The sequence below is a fragment of the Catharus ustulatus genome, chromosome 1 (assembly GCF_009819885.2).
Source record: "Catharus ustulatus isolate bCatUst1 chromosome 1, bCatUst1.pri.v2, whole genome shotgun sequence".
Lineage (NCBI taxonomy): Eukaryota > Metazoa > Chordata > Aves > Passeriformes > Turdidae > Catharus > Catharus ustulatus.
In genome coordinates this window covers 26307347-26325536 of record NC_046221.1, presented here as the reverse complement: position 1 = coordinate 26325536, position 18190 = coordinate 26307347, and the positions used below count along the sequence as shown (strand labels likewise).

At 38.4% G+C, this 18190-nt stretch overlaps 1 protein-coding gene across 1 annotated transcript in view; it reads right to left on the bottom strand.

Moving 5' to 3' along the window:
- SDHAF3 (succinate dehydrogenase complex assembly factor 3) overlaps positions 1 to 16195 on the bottom strand; it is a 28320-nt gene extending 12125 nt beyond the window's left edge. Inside the window, exon 1 of the mRNA XM_033076637.1 lies at positions 16019 to 16195. Within this exon, the coding sequence (XP_032932528.1) occupies positions 16019 to 16180 (162 nt within the window). The 5' untranslated portion in view covers positions 16181 to 16195. The remainder of the gene's footprint in view (positions 1 to 16018) is intronic.
- Between the last annotated feature and the right edge of the window lie 1995 nt (positions 16196 to 18190).

Below are 18190 nucleotides of genomic sequence, written 5' to 3'. Positions count from 1 at the left end.
TTGCTAGATCCACAACAGCAGTGAAGTTACAAGCAACAGCTTTGCAAAACATCTTCCTTTACACAACCCAGCTTGGCAATGCTTTATTTCATTAGGTAGGTACAGAATTTCCCTGGAAAAGTTCCGCTACAGCTGCTGTCAAAATCATACCTATTTGAAATGTTTTTCAGAATCTAACTTCCCTCAACAATGCTCCTAACAAGCTACCTAATCACAAATGAAAACAACAAAGTTCCATTACTCAGAAAAAGGAAACCTTTGGCAGGTAACTTGGTAAGTACTCAGTGATAGGTGCATCACTGTACCAAAAGCTTTAATCAACAAATGGGGTATGTTCATGAGAATTTCATCTCACACAACAGAACTGAACATCTGAAGATGAAGCAAAAAAAGACAAAGTCAAATAAAACAAATTCAAAGTACTCATTCACACTGCAATTAAATCCACTGCACACTGCTCCATGCTTTCTGCTAATTAAATAAATTATTTAATAATTTATTAAATAAATAAATAAATTTCAGTGAAACTGTTACATATCAATCTAATGCCATGAAAAACTCAAACAAAGTCTTTTAGATACCATGGCATTGACTTTCAAAAGAAAAATACGCACAAACTCATACACTTAATTTATTCTTATACTTGTTACGATGCATTAGAAGCGTGTATTTGTGCAAGTACACAAGCAATCCATCAAAAACAATACAATAAAAATTAATAATTATGTAGACAGTATTCACATCATTATAATAAAGGTTTCCAAGCTCTTGCTAATTACCAGGAAAGTTGTTCCATCACAGTTACATTCCACACTGTCTAGCACATTAATCCTCATTTCAACAACATATGCAATTTATATGGCTGACTTGTGTCTCTTACAAAAACAGATAAACTGAACTAAAGCATACTAAACATACTGTTGAAGCATAAACACTGCTAACATCACACCTATGTAGTTACATTTCTATATAAACTTCCCTAATTCTTAGGCAAAAACCAACTCAGTATGATTTAAAATAGTTCAGGTTATATTACTCTTGGGTTGAAACCAAGTGATTAAATGTGCCACAAAGGATATCAATGTGTGTCAGTGATCACCTTCAGAGTTCTGGGTCAGCACTTGCACTTCAGCACCATTCAGTTGTCCACACCACTTAGGTTACAATTGACTTTTACAACTGTAGTTAGTTTTGCTTGAAAATAAGAAACTTTGGGAACCTTCTCAGCTAACATCTGAAAATTATACATTAAGTTAAATCTTTTCTGCACATCCTCTATGAGCAAAACCCAGAAGGGCTTGTGTAAAGGACCGGATAAGGCCACAAGCAGCCTCATCTAAAATGGCCCTTCCAGTCAAGTTCTTCCAGGTTACTTCTGCTTTCTCTTCCAGGTTACTTCTGCTTTACCACTCCATTCACTAAAAACCCAAGATTAGTCCAAGTTATATTTTAATGCCTACCCCCAAGTTAGAAATACTTAAAATACAAATCACAGGTTATTGTTAAGATCTGACATTATGTTTTGAGGACTATCAGATTTCATAATTTTTTTCAAATGTTTCAGTACTGGAGATACACTGTATCAAACAGTTTTCTTCTTCCCCCAAGGGAATTGTTTCAAAATAACTAAATCAGCTACAAAGTTCAGTAAGACAGGTAAGTTCACATACTTAAAAGATCAATAATAAAATACTGACATTATTCAATAATCACCTGATTTATTCACACCTTTTTAGTATACAAGCTTTTACTAACACACACATAAGCTACTATCCTATTCTTTCATAACCAACACAAAATTTTATTAGCAGTCATTTTTCAGAAAAGAAACAGACTGTATTTATAATTTTCCTCATTATACTAAAGTCAGTGAAGCTTTACTTGCACAATATGCAAGCTAAAAGAAGAGCAAAACTTCCTTTCCACTATAAACACAATATATACTATGTAACAGCACTCAAATCTGATCAAAATTTACAAGCAGCACACCTTAACAGTTCACCAAATTAGGCTTAGTGACAACAAAGCATAATTAGAAATGCTCTAATATACAAATTGGCACTACCCAAAGGTTTATTTTCATCCTGCTTGCCCTTGAGGTTTTGTGCAAGATGACAGTAGCTCTAGTTTTTCCAGGGAACTTGGGAGTTCCTCTATACCCACCATCACCCAAACAAGTTAACAAGGTTTCTTCACGCAGCTTTTCCTTCACCCACACAACACCCTCTCAGAGACAACACACAGAACAATCTTCCCAAACTCAGTCTCATCTCTGTGGCCCATGAGAATATAAACCTGGCCCATGACATTTCAGAAGCAGGCCAGTAAAAGTGAATGATGAAAAAGTATATGCTTGCTTGTCTTATCAACACAAAGCACAACTATCAACAGCAGCTGGACTGTGTTCTCCATAGGCCTCCGCAACAGCAGTGAACAGTCTCTTCAAATTGAATCAGAAATGAATTTTTTTTTAAATGTTAACATTCAAATAATATTGTACAGATCTAGGAGATGCAGAATAACAAGACAAGTCTGGCAACCCCTCCTGTATAGAAAGACAGTAAAGGTGGTTTTTTTCACTTTCTTTTCCTTCCAGGAATATACTTTTCACCTGCCCATAGCTGAACATTCACAAAAGCTACTGTGCAGACACAACGCCCAGCTTTGACATGCAATTTCATTATGGCCTAGAGAGTCTCCTCTTGTTTCACCAGACCAGCAGCAGAACAGCACTAAAGAGCTCAGATCTTGTTTCTTAGTTTAACCTTCACATGGATTTCAGATACGACAACTGTTGATTAGGAGGAAGGTAGATAAATCCAACAGTTGTTGAGAATCTGCTAATGTGTGACAGAGAATTCAGAACAAAAGCAGCACTTGCACTTGGCAGCAGAGGAGTCAGAGCTCTGTCTGCAGTAACAACTTACAGCAATGCCAGGGAATGCTTTGAGAAGGCACCAGAACTCCCACCCTGGGAGCTTGGTCCCACAGTCCCTGGCACAGGTTTTGATCATGGATAACCATCTTTATGCAAAACAACTCCAAGTTCAGCCAGTGAGCTGGCACAGATCAGGGACTGCTCCCAGCAGTCAGTTTGGATGTGGTCACCCTGCTTTGGAGCATGAGAATTTAATAGCAAGGAAATGGGCTGTTCCACTGCCAGGTGCAAAGCACCCCAAGCACATCAGTTCAGCAGTACAGATCACCTTTAGCTCAACAACACTGAGGCCAAACAGTTCCCAGCACACTCTGCAAGAGGTGTATTCCTATCCCTAAGCCAAAGGTTTATTTCATATACTGCTTGCTTTTGCCTTAGTATGTCCTTTGTGGTGTGTAGTTCTTGCATTGGGAAAACTTCTTCCAAAACCCCATCACTGTGAAGGCTCCAACAGCTCTGCATTGCAGAGTACAATATTTGGAATGTTGTCAAGTAGAATTAATACAAAGGTTTGCTTGCATGCAAACAGGAAATGTTTAAGTTCTCCAACTGCAAAATTCCAACTCTTTTCTCTTAACCAAACACTCTGATACGTGAATGGTTTAACCTTCATACTTCAAAAAAGAGATGAAAGCAACTTCACCCACAGCTACTGTCCAGCACACCTGCAATTTCAGAAGAACCAACTGAAATCACCCTGTGATTTCAATATGCTTTGCTTCAAGGCAAAGACATTAAACATTCAATGAAGTAGATGATGCCAAACCCCTGAAATACACCACGCATGTATACTGCACAGCTATAGATACAAGAATATAGAAAAAAAAAGGTTGGAAATAGTTAACATCTAGAAAATTAAGGCTGTGAAACAGTTACATTTGTTAACATTGGATAACTGACACTAATCGATGCTCCAGAAAAAAGTTCCTTAGGAGAAGAAAGTTTGTTGTAACGTCAAACTAAGTCAGAAACACCTTTTCCTGAAAGTGATGGGAATAAAAAAAAATACAGAATATACAATTTCCAAGGAAGAGCTGATGGAACACAAACTACAGAACACAAACTAGAAGTTAAAGGAGAACTTTCCCAGGAAACATGCGGGAATGCTATAAAACTGGCACTGATGGCTTTTTATACAGTGAATTCTCCAGGGCTCCAATGGCATCCCCGGATCTTCACAGGTTTCCTATTAGCCACAAGAAAATAGACTGCATTATTTTTAAAGTTGAGGAGGTGAAATATGTGTATATATACATTTACATATATATATATATATATATATGCCACATCTTCTCTCACCAGGAATATAAAACTAAACCCTTTAGAATGAAAGAACACACACAGGTGGGTTCTGAAAAATCAAAAGTTTGTTAGTTATATCAGACTGTGTATCAGTAATATTATACTACTGGCAGACAGACAGATGGAGTCAAGACTGGAAAGGTGACATCCATCATCTCAATCCAGGGTCTGGTGGTCCAACCATATTTACCAATTATCAAAATAGTCTTCTACTGCAGATGCCTACAGAGGTCAAGACAGGCCTTGTCCATATCCAAAACACCAGCTATTAAAAAGATGGCTGTTGAAGTTTACAGATAGTAGTATGTCATTATTCATGTTACAGGACACATAACCACAGGACAATCTCTTTTCAATATTTAGAAATTACAAACAGAATAATCTTACCAGGATTTCCTTGTCTATTTTCACTGCACAGCTTCTTAGTTCCTTCTTACACTTAAAACTGGATCAGCATCAACTTCTATATGCTTAAAGATTTTTAAAGGACTTGGCCTTGCAAGCCATTGAGACTTCAGCTTCCAAGTCTTTCTCATTACATCTTCTCAGCAATTCCAACACAGACACCTTTACACCTTTTGTAATGAAGCTCCCTGAGTCCTAGAGGATTTCTGGATCATCCTCTATGCAACTAAAATACACTGATGAACAAAGGCATCTCACCCCACACAGTACCATTTTTGTAGCCCTGGGGTTTAATGCACCAGTAGGAAACAAACCTTTAAACAGTTCCATTGTAAAATATAAATATTTAATTGTTTATAGCATAGGTTGTTCTTATTGAGGAAAACAAAGACAATCCTAGGCAAACTGCCATCAGTGTTGCTAAAAACAAGAGTCTACCACAACTGTTTTCTTCTATTTGGTTAAGTCTGGGAAACTAGTCTGCTGCTGAGGAGTGGCATCTGCTGGCAGACAAACACTCCACAAAAATTAAATTCTCCAGTAAAACAAATAATTTTTTTTAAATACAAATCAGAGCTCATATTATTCACAAAGTAACTCTCACTTCCTTCTTGACTGACAGGATGATGATGTTTTTCTCAACAGTTTAAGTCCTTTCAGTTACAATGATGGTACTGAATTGTCCATGAACCAGAACAACATTGCTAGTGCTACCAATGAGACTTCTTTTCACTTCTCAATCAGCAGCTGAAGGACAAAAGACATGTTTGCTATTTAATTAAAACCCTTCACATCATGGATGTCTTAAATAAATTTTTAAAATTACTCACTGTAATGGATGGTAAATAGCTCACCAGGGTACTTCACTGTGAAAAACAAACTGAATTTAAAAGGCCCAGAAAACAACCGAAAATCATGATTTGCTGAGCACCTTAAAATTAATTCTAAGCATAAAAGCAAGTTTCAACTACTACAAATAAAGTACATAGACAGAACAAGTAAATGAACATGAACCAAAACATCCTTAATTTTAGAGCAGCCTGCTTGTACCACAGCCAAAAGTTGACCTACACCTTCCACAAGGTTTTCTTACTGGAACTGTGGCAAACTGCAACTTTTTGACTTAAAATATCATGGTGGATGATTGACACATCCCATATTCATTTTAAAAGGAGCAGAAAAAACAGAAAGAGATCCTGTTTAAATGGATTTAAATGGATCACTGGCATCCAGAAATAAAAGCAAGAATAAATAATATTTTATACTATATTTTCATTTTTAAAGAAAACTTTCTACTCTAAACAGTGCTATGCAATACCAACATACTTTGTAACAGCATCTAAAAATGTGCATTACTAATAATAAAACTTTTCATTTGGTGAAAAAAACATTTGCATTTGGGTTATTACTATACACTTCCGAAAATACAATTGCTTTAAAACTCAATAGATCCAGTACGAAAAAAAAACTAAAAAACAAAAAACTTTTTTAAAGTTTTGTATCTACATAACTGAGGCTCCATCTGTTCTGGGCATACTCTCCTGGAGACTACCATGGCTGATCTGAATTTTATAATCACAGAATATGCCAAGTTGGAAGGGACCCACAAGGATCAGTCCAACTCCTGGCCCTTCCCAGCACCACCCACAAGAGTCACAGCCTGTGCCCAAGAGTATTGTTTACCAATGCAAATTCAAACCAGAAAGCACATTATGACAGTATTATGACTAAACCAAGTGGAAATCCCAGTAAAGTTTTCTAATTGAAAAGCTTTCTCAGAAGCTGCAGCAGTAAGTTAACAATCCTCAATATATATTTCAATAAAAAATTGAACAATAGTTGAATCAGTTTATATTAGAAAATTCAGTAGCCTCTTTTTTCTAGTATAGGAACAAGGCTTCTCTAGCTAAGTATTTGCTGCCATCATCTGTACACCTTAAAAACTGCAAACTTACGAACAATACTTTCCCTTCATCAGGTCAAAAATCAGCCATGAAAATACACATAAGGGCACTACAGACTTCAGTCAGAAGGTGATGAAGTTTCAAGGATTGCTAATATAATATGAATTCTTACCTCAATACAGACTGCCTATTATAATCCAAATTCTATTTCAAAGACCACATGCTTTCACTATTTAACCATAAGCAGCAAGAAACTGATTATAAGTAAATGGTATTTGATGGCCCACAAAGAAATAAACCAGTTGCTCTGGCTTATTCCATGCAAATATCAAGTACTTCCAACACCACCCAACACCTTCAGCCATGACATCGTCAAAGAAGCAACAGTGATGGGGACTTAAACCCTTCCACTACATTTCTTCTGATTCTTCTGAGGAAGACAAAAAAAAAAAATGTTGCAGTGACCTAATCTTAATTTCCTCTAAATTATGGAATAGAATAGTTCAGCGAGAAAAAAAAATTCTAAAAAGTTGCATAAAACTAGTTTATCAAGTTTACACCATACAGTAATTCCCACAGAAAAAGGGAAGATCCGTCTAGATTGTGTGTGTTGTTAGCCAGTCTTGAAATATGAGTGAAATATGGTCAATTAAGAAAGTATTTTACAGATTTACCTAGTTACTGCAGTGAGGTAAAAAGTGCATCATGCTCTCTTTCATCTTAGACTGCTCTGTCTCTCACTAACACCCCTGAAACAGTAAAAAACAGCACATTAACAGGACTCCACACCCCCACACATCAATAAGCCTAAAAATCCAACACTCAGTAACTCTGCTTCTAATAGGACTTCTAACTTGTATATTAGAAAAACCTCATTGCTTCTGGAAATTACCTTTAAAAGCTAGAAGTTCAAACATTTTATAAGGTACTATGGTTAAATATATTCTCTGAATTAAATCCTTCAAAAATACAGTTTGAAATTAGTAGCTTTGAGACACAGAAACAAAATATATTTCAGCAGAAATTTGCTGCTCAATGGATTCCCAGGAGTGAGTTAAACAAAAAGCAGGATATTACTAAGAGGACGTATGGCTGTAAGTACAGTCAGCTTCAGCCTCAAAACAGCCAAAGCTCTTGACATTACAAAAGACAGTTAAACAAAGGTGATAAAGATGCCACTAAATACAAGATTACAAGGTCAAAATCTGAGGTTCAGCTTCTTGCAAAAAACAATATTCAATTAAATTACTTTAATATTGGCAAACTGTGTAAAAAAACCCTTTCATTCTACAATGGGTACACATCATTATGTCTTAAGTATAGCTTTACATATAAAGAATCTGAGGCTTTAAAATCCTCCAATATGCATAACTCTATTTGTGCAATCTCACATTAGGCTGGAATAAGAAAACCAAAAAATAAACAGTTTCTAGACAATTATTCTGATGTGTTCCAGATGCCATTTTAACTTGCAGAAAAATATCAATTTTCTGTCTACACAGGACAGAAAGGCACATCTATACAGTACATGCAATTACAGCACTCATAATATTATTGCAGTAATTACAAAATATGGTACTTGACAGCACTTGTAGAAAGTTGGCAGTGTTTACAGTGTTGATAGTGGAAATGCACTGACAAGGCAGCAAAACCTACAATGCTTACAAAACACTACATGCTGACAATATTCACACAAGTACCAAACAAATTGTAGAAGGAAGGTGTCAATAAAAAACAAACAAGCAGAAATCCTTATAACTTCACAACTGCAATTCATACTCTGTTTGACCCACTACACTGTCTCAAAATGCAACAAAGTTCAGTCCTCAATATCTCGTGTTCCAAAGCAGAATGAGTTAAACTACATGAACAATTTGCTTGAATTGTTGAAGATTGTACAGTAAGAGCTGTGAGAAAAAGTTGTGAAAAAGAACTGCAGAACTGAGAAAGATAAGAAAAGAAGGAATTGCAGAAACTGTGTCCTCCTCCCAAAGAACAGAACGGCCTGCTGTGAAAAGCAATTGTACAAAAGAAAAAATATACATTATGGCCTGCTATGTACTAAATTGCACATACACTAAACAACTGGAAATTGTTATGCAGGAGCTAGAACAACAGAAATATCTGTACCTTTTGTCAAAAAACGTCCTTGCAGCATCACACTGCTTGGTCTGTCTTTCAATCACCAATAATCTTCATCTGAAAACTTAACCTGGCAAGGTTTTCTAAATTCTGCAAATAATACTGCAAAATACTTTCAATACTAAAAATAAGACTATAACACTGGGGCAAAAAAATCAAAACCAATCCGTTCCTGTTTCCTTTTTTCTCTGTTTACATATAAGAGAAAGCAAGAAATTTAACAACACTCATACTTGCACACATACAATTTCAAGAAAACCTTTTAAGACACCCATTAACTTTCAGTAACCTGTGTCAAGATAAGAACTTTTGAAATGACTGTCAAGGAATACTGAAAAAGAGAAATCAGCCTAATTCACAGAAATAAGGTAAACTTACATTGAAAGAGTATTTGGATATCTGAATGCATGAAATAACAGACTGCTGGTCATTGCAGCTCTAATTGAAAAAAATCTGGAGGTCCTGAGAATTATGTGCTATTACATACATAATTTGTATGCAATAAAGACTTTTGATTCCCTAAGTTTCACACACATACACAAGTACAATGGTATGTTAGGAGTATGGTTATGCACATGCTGTCTCATATGGCTTGGACAGAATTTTGTACCACCACTAGATGGAAACCTGAATTACCTTTTAAACTGACAATTCTGTAAATGCTCCATTACTGGCTCTGCTTCTACTGCGTCTGGCTGTTTTCTTATTTAGAGAGATCTGTTCTCACACTGGCTGTCAGTAACCTGTACTCACTAGGAAAGTACAGGTCTCTGCTCATGGAGCAGAGATTCACAAAACTTCTACAGTAACTTCAATTCCGAGAGCATTAACCATGAGAAATATGCCCTGCCAGTGCTATTCAATGTAAGGAATAAACTGTTAACACTCAGAGATGCATCCCGTTTCTACACCACTTTAAATTTCTTATTCTGTAAGTTACAACTAATAAAGTTGCTATACTCTTCCAAGAAATTTCAGTTCAGGGATTCAATTCATGCCACTTTTTAAACATGCAAGGCATGCTACGAAACCATCTGAAATTTATAAACCTATCTGCATATCGTGTATTTATACTTGCAATGTACCTGAGGTGACTGGCACATACGACTGACATTACTGCTGGAAGTCACCCCTATGACTTGGATGATTTCCTACTGTGCCAAAACAGTTGTAAATAAAAACTTCAACTAGCAGATAAGCAGCTAACAAAACAGCTATCTGACTAGTTACATGCTATCATTAATATGATAGCATACAGATAATTGGCATGGCAACATGACAGAAGCATTGAGAATACTGATGTCACAATTTATAAAATTTTGAATTTAGAAAATACAGTAAAGATCTAAAACCAGTATGTACACAAGAAAAAGAAATACTCACTAACAACCCAGCTAGAAATCACTGGCCTCAGAAGTGGCCAGGTAAATCTGAAGGAGAACAGTGCCACTTTCCATGTGAGAAGTAACAAATTCCCCTTCCTGCAATGGGTGTGCATCATGCACAAGGCAGTTGGTATCCACCAGGCTACCCCAAGTCTCACCACTTCAGAATACTCACAGACTGCCTGGATTCTCCATGGAAGAGAAGCAGACACCAGCTTCTGCTTCTAAACTCAAATCTGAAAGAGCACTGAAAGGTTGGAAGCGATGCCATATTATGAAAAAGATGTTCTTTGCAGGAAACTTCACAACAGGGATTCACAACAAATTCTGTTTGTTTTGCAATTGCACATAAATACAAATTCGGGACACTCACCAAATCATGGGTACACCCAGGCAAAATTTCATCAGAGGTAGACTTCAAATCCTACAAGCAAGCAAGCTACCAGAAATGCCAGGTCAGAGCAGCAGCCTGATTTCCTGCGGCCATTCACGCCCAAATCCCACATGCTCTTCATTTTATCAGCCACAACTCAGGAAAGTGCAAAATTCCTTCCTACCTTTTGAGAAATATAAAATAAAATAGAGGAAATTGACTCCAATTTAGCTCTTACAAATTAATAACTAGTGAACACCCTAAGTGGGGGATAAAAACATAGGACTCAGTAGGAATTACTCTTAATAAGAAGGTTTTCATTCAGATAGCCATAAAATCACTAAAAGCAAATACCAATGTATCCAGTAACATTAAAATGAAATACTACTCTAAAATCCTATTTCACAACTTTAATAAAAGTAATAAAATGGCAAAAAACCTAAAGACATATTTTACTTCCAAAAAAATGTATTTCTTTGTCAGGCAAAGAAAACACCTCTTATATAATGTACTTCACTGAAACTGAGAGTAGAATTCAGAATGCCAGCAGCTGTTTTATACTACCTACATTATTTGCTGAAAGACAGCATAAAGGGCAAGCCACACATCCCATTCCCATTTCAGTCTGACTCCAGTACTGGCCACAATTTCCTCTTCCACCCTCTTTGACTATTTGCTCTTCAAATTCTCCATTCAACATTTCAACATATTTTTGAGTACAAGTAGTTTAAAAATAAACCAAGAAGGGAAGGGAAGATCATACTGGCCCAGAATATTAAGAAGTAAAAAGTGCTGTAAGTGTATCCACTCGTGAGTAGAGAAAGACATATCAGAAGAAGTATATTCTCTGAGATATGACGGCATTCCACAATCATCCTAGCAAAGAAAATACTGCAAGTGATGCAGGCAACTGAAAAAAATTGATGAATGACAATTATTTGTATTGCATCAAATACACCGATACAAAAATTTACGCATTCCTGAGAGGCTATGTGACAGTTCATTTGAAAGCTTGTAAAAAGGTTTTCAGGGTCAAGAGTGGCCAAAGAATTTCAAAGGCAATTCATTCAATCTATTAGATTGAGAAAATGCTGTGTAATTCTGCAGAATGATTCTGCCTGCCTTAAAGACAGTCCAGGCCTTCTCATCTACAGGGTCAGGCTTTTTAAGACAAGTACAAAATGGCAATTTTCAAAATTAATGCTTAAATGTGGAACAAATTGTTACTGAAATTATTTAGCTGAATATTGTACCTACTGCAATCTGAAGTAATCAATACTATCTCAATATTACTTATCTTATGTAAGCATTCCCATCAGTTACTATGATTCAGAAGACTGCTGAACTAATTAACTTATCATACCTGTCAACATTAATTCAATAGCATTCCAAGGTAATAATCAGTATCAATCTAATTATATCAGCAGTCTCCTGTAAATGAGTACCAATTATTTCAATTAAAATATTAAATATTTAGAAAATAGATAGGAACATATATTAATAATTTATACGCTTAATTTGAATCTACCTGAACAAGCACAATTCCTGAACAACAAAGCTTACTTTCTTTGTATCCCCCTTTAATATTTTCCAGCATATTTCCAGACACAAACTAGCAATCTAATACCAATGACAGGAAAACCACAGTATTTATATTCTTCTACTTGGATATAAACACATATGAACTTGCAGTCTAGTATTGGTCGTACCCACTTAAAAACTCTTCCAATAATACTCAATTTATAGTTTCCCTATTTTATAAATGCAAACAGGTCAGCTTAGGCTTCCTACAAAACTTTATTAGCTATTTACATGGTTGGCCCTAACATTAAATCCCTCAATTCCTGTGCATTCTAAACAAGATGAGATCCTTTCTCATCTCCTTTACAGGAAAACATGAACCACTCACATACTACAGCAATAGCATTTCAGAGCTTTTTACCTCTTTTTTCTCCCCTTTATTTTTAAAGCTGACCTTAGAAATCTCCGTACAGGTTTTCCACCATGTTTCGCAAGAAATAAAGGAATTTGTTCAATTTGCAAGACACAGTCACAGAATCATTCACACTGGAAAAGACCTCTAAGGTCATGGAGTCCAACCTTTGATCAAACACAACTTGTCACTAAAACACAGCACTAAGTGCCACGTCTAGTCAGCTCCTGAACACTTCCAGGATAGTGACTGCACCACTCCCCTGGGCAGTCTGTTCTTAACAACCACTTGTGTGAAGAAATTCCTTCTGATGTCCAACCTGAACCTCCCCATGGCACAACCTGAGGCTATGTTCTCTCACCCTGTCACTAGCTGCCTAGGACAAGAGGCTGACTCCCACCTGGCTACAACCTCAATTAATACGCCCTGTTCCCTTGAATCAACATAATTTAAATAGCAAGGGGGGCAGGGCCATCATTTGAGGCAACCACAATGTGATTGAAATGTCAGGCCTGTTTTCTAAACGTTTAGCTAATATGAGTCAAATTGGAGGACAAGAAAGCACACCACAGGCTATGAAGGTCTGACTACTCAAAGAGAGCCTGAAGAGTTTTAGTAACAGTCAAGTAGTATCATGTTAAAATAAGACATCCTTGGAAATTTTTATTCAAAAAGCATTTCAGATGACTTATTAAGATTACACTTCATATTGAACTCCTCATTCAAAGTCAAGAAACATCACTGCAATCATAATACTCATAATCCTTACCCTCTGATGAATATACATCAAGATATATTACTTTAACATAAAATTAAGAATACTAATTTTCTGCAGCACGAGATATCATGCCACTCTCTACCAGATGTCCTGCCCTGCATGCAACTGAAGGCATGAAGAAAGAACATTTCCAGATGCAAGCTGAATATTGAAAACTCTAAAGTGCATACATCAAGGTATATGCTTTTCCTAATGAACAAGCAAATTGGGAAGAAAAACGCTGGAAATGCAACACACCAAAATACTGTTATCAGAGCAGTATGTACACATTTTTCAAAAAAAAAAAGAAACTTAACAGGAAATTTAAACAACCAGTTTGTATTAATGTCGTAGTGATTTGTTTAGGTGGATGTTTTTGTTTGGTTTGATTGTTTTTTGTTTTGTTTAATAAAATTAGAGGCAAGTACAGTTACATGTACACAAGTTCACGTACACGAAGCGGCAGCATTATCTCAGTCTCACTCGTGGCTAACTGTGTGACTCCTAGGCTAGAACCACAGCTATGTGGTTCACAGCTATGCTGGTGTGTCCTGCAAGAACTGTCCTGGAGCTTCCAGCCTATTTCTGGTCATAAGAGTGTCCTGCTGCCCAGGAAGGGTGCAAAGAAAACACAAGATATACAAGTGGTGCTCAATACAACTGCTCACCACCTGCTGACTGATGCACTGTCCACGCCTGAGCAGTGACCAACCCCTCATGGCCAACTTCCCCCAGTTTATATATTGAACATATGTATGGCATGGAATATCCACTTGGCCAGTTTGGGTCAGCTGTCCTGGCCATTCTCCCTCTCAGCTTCTTGTGCATCTCCTCACTGGCAGAGCACGGGCATCTGAAAAATACTTGATTTGGAGTAAGTACACTTAGGAACAGCTAAACCAGTGCACTACCAACATTATTCTACTAAACCCAAAACACAGCACTGAACAAGTTACTACAAAGAAAACTAACTCTATCTTAGCCAAAACTGAGACAGAGGACTGACTCCAACATGAATTAATTAGCATGTAATTAGAGCACAGAGTTACCTAATCCCAGTTTGTCCGCAGTCCATTTTCCTCAATTACCTACTTAAAGTCTTCATGAGGATGGGAACCACAGCATAATATAAGATGCAAAGCAAGTCTCAGGGCAAAACTGTGAAAGTCTGATTTAAATTCCACACTTGAAATAGATTATTATTTGGGTGAGAAAAATACCCCAGAACAAAACAAAAATTAAAGATGAGAAGAGACACGTTATCTATGTGCTAATATCTCCCAGCATCTTGCTAGAAGATAGACATATTTGCAAAGATCTTTATACTCACACACTCAAAACAGTTATTAAATTAGTTTCCTTTCCTTGAACATATCATAGCTAATAGCACTAAATGTCAGGTTTCAAAATTCAACTTCTGTTACTTGTAGTCTAATTTTTGTCACCATTTTCTCTATAATCTACTTTTAAAACATTTCAAAATTGAGAAATATTTTCACTATTTGTTTACTTCACGTTAATAATGTCTAAAGATATTTCAATGCAAACATTTCAATGTAAACATTTCCTTCCTTTTCTAAAACTATTTTAAGGAAGATTTTTGCACTGAAAATAGTAACCTGTAACTTGTCTCTTTAGCTCATGTTAAAATTGAAAGCAGTGATGCGGAAACATTTCAGCAGTATCAAGTAAACGGCAATTGAGAATTACAATAGCATCAGGCATTTGAGAGGTAGATACAAATTTCTCTGATTTGAGGATCTATCAGTTGGTAAGAGGCAATTAAAATACACTTATTCCTTTCCTCTGTAGAGAACACCAGGCAGTCTTCTCCCTGCTTATTCTTGTCCCAGCCCAAGTTACTTTAACCCACAAATTTCAGCTACTGCAGGTAGAAGGGCTGGGGCAGCTCTCTCCCACTACCCTTCCACTGGTAAACTGGGAGGCAATGGATGCTACTTTTGCTAACCACCTTCCACTGCAAAGCACAACAGAATTTCCTTCCGCAGAAAGGAAAACAGTTTTGTGATTCAAAACTACTATGAAGCCAGTAATTCAAGGAGCATGAAAATTAATGGGAAGCTTCTCTATATGTCTGTCTCTTGCAGCTGTGTTCATACTTTAACTGAAGCTTTCCTCTGTGAAGTGTCCATACATTTGCTGCACGTGGACTTCTTGGGGACCTAATAATATGCTGACATCTACTGGGGTCCAGGCATGTAGGAAAGCACGTTAAGGCTCTCCCTTCTCTGCTGCTTGTGAAACTTTTTACAACCTCATCACTTGGGAGTGATCTGCTTTTCTCTCCTTGGTGAAACCAGGCACAAAGTTCGGGGGAAGCGATGTTAATGTTCACTTAAGACTTGTTTCCTTAGGAAACACTAGAAAAATGTTAGTCAGGAATGAAATGCAAGTTCTCAGGGAAGGTATTTGCACCTATGTACTTAGCTAATTATAATTATACAATTAGCTATGTATGTAGTTATAAATATTTATACAGACTTATATAATGCATTATTATAGATCACACAGATAATTGTGCGTATATTTTTATTTATATATTTATACGTAGCTAATTATGTAACTGATGTCACTCTGTTACATATACGAGCGTGTGCACAAGTATGATCACACACACTTGAGACAAGGCAATGAGAACCATAAAAGACAACATAGAGACATGGAGTTACAAGGCATTCTGCGGCTCTGCAAGGAGCACGCCCGCGGAGAGAGAATCAGCTGGGCTGGAAAAGACCTCTGAGATCACCGAGTCCAAGCTCGGCACAGCCGCGACCGCCCGGCGCCCCTGACCTTGCCGGGGCCTGCCCTGCGCCCCGCCGCTCCCGGCCGCGTCCCTGCCCCGCGGGGACGGCACTTGCCTCCCATTCCCGCAGGAAGCGCTGGGCCTCGGCGGGCCCGGCCGCCCTGTGCCTCCGGAACTCCTCCTTGACGTAGCGGTCGCCCAGGTCGCGCAGGGCGGGCGGCAGCGCGCGGTGCAGCTGCAGGATGCGGCGGTACAGGCGGCGCGCTCCGCCCGCCATGGCGGCGGCCTGGGGGCCGGGCCGAGGGGCCGGGCTGAGGGGCTGGGCTGAGGGGCTGAGGGGCCGGGCTGAGGGTTGGGCCGAGGGGCCGGGCCGAGCGGCTCTCGGAGCTCCATGCGGACCGGCCCTGCCCGCGCGCTTGGAGCCTGCGCCTGGCCGGTGGCGTGTGGAGCGGCAGCGGGCAATGCGATTACTCATAGTACTTGTAAAAATGCGTGGAGGATGTTGTTTCACAAAGACAAGTGCGGGTGGCAAAGATCACCATATAGATATTTAGACAGATAGAACGATCTTTATAGCAGTGTAGAACATGGCACAAATTAATTAGGCCACTAAACTCAAGCTTCATACGCTTTACTTTGATTTACTTGCATTTTCACTGTGAAACGAGAGGAATCATAGCAAGAAACCTTACGGTCTCCGTGGGGCTGCCTCGGACGTTGTGCCACCACGTTGTCACAGAACCACAGAATCACAGAATGACTGGGTTGGAAGAGACCTTCAAGATCATCAAGTCCAACCCATGCCCTAACACCTCAACTAGACCATGGCACCAAGTGCCACATCCAGTCTTCTCTTAAACACATCCAGGGATGGTGACTCCACCACCTCCCTGGGCAGACCGTTCCAGTGTTTTATCACTTTTCCCCTGAAAAACTTTTTGCTAATATCCAACCCGTATCTCCCCGGGCGCAGCTCGAGACTGTGTCCTCTCCTTCTGTCGGTTGCTGCCTTGTCACTAACAAGCTTCTGCATTCTCCCACTTACAGCTCAAAGTCCAACTCCCTAGCTCTCCATAATGCTTTTTCAGCAGCTTAACATCACATCCAGCTTGCCCATGTGGAAAATCCTTCAGATGTCAACACTCATAGGTATTACGGAAAAAGCAGAGTCAGGCAGTGGCAGCAGTGGCGAAAGTCCTACCTCATGGGTTAGTGTTAAACTCCTTCCAGCCAGCCAAACTACTCATTATCCAAAACGGAAAGGAAACATTTCCATATGACTGGAGAGCATTAAGCTTTACTAAAATACTAGGAAATTACATTGAAATGTAGTGCCTCATCAAAAGCCCAAGTCATTATATGAGAACAACAGAGTAAAGAGCAAAGTACAGGCTATTTTACTGACTGCTATTTCTTTATTTTCATTTATTGTCCTAAGCACTTCATTGATGGAAAACTGAAGTTCCCAGTAACACAGAGTTACTGAAATAAAAGTAAATGCTTGTGGGTTCATTATTCTCAAGGACAGTCTCCTGTCCTTTTCATTCTGGTGATGCTGCTGGAGAGAGCATTCGGGCCCTGGCAGAGGTGACCTGATTCTCAAATTGATTGGTCTTGCTATATTTTCAAACTGCATTTTCTGCAGACATTTCTTTGAGGTGGGGTTTCTGGATTTAATGCATTTTGTCTACCATGTGTCCTTCAATATGTTCGCACTTTAAAAGGGTTGAGGTTGGAAAACTGATTTGCTGGATCATTTACTTACAGTGATGCAATTCCTCTGAATCATCTCAGGGTACATTCATTTAGAGAGTTTATTTAAATATTTTAATGTATCTTGACCATGGTACTCGTGTTGCACATTGAGAGCTTTCTCCTTGCTGCATCCACCCTGTGTGATTTTTAGGAGTCCTCTTCCTTCTATGGCCTGCTTAAGCCCTCTGCTGGGCACTCGCTTTGCCACTCAGACACTCACCAGGCTCAAATACCAACTCAGGCAGATCTGTGACCTTCAGCATTTCTTACATCTTGTCTTTCTGTCCACGGAGATCAAAAGCCATTTTTGCCCATCCTGTTCCTGCAATATCTCTGCACCTCCAGACTGCTTAAGCTGCAGCTCTTGAACCTCGTCCTTGCACCTTCTCTAGGTACTGCTAGAGGAGTGAGGATTTACCGGTGAATTCTCCATGGAGCAGAAGATAGAGTTGTAAGCTCATCAAACTGCTGATATATCAGTCTACATTTTCAGTCTTTGTCTATTAACAATTTTCATATGCCTAAGTCCTCA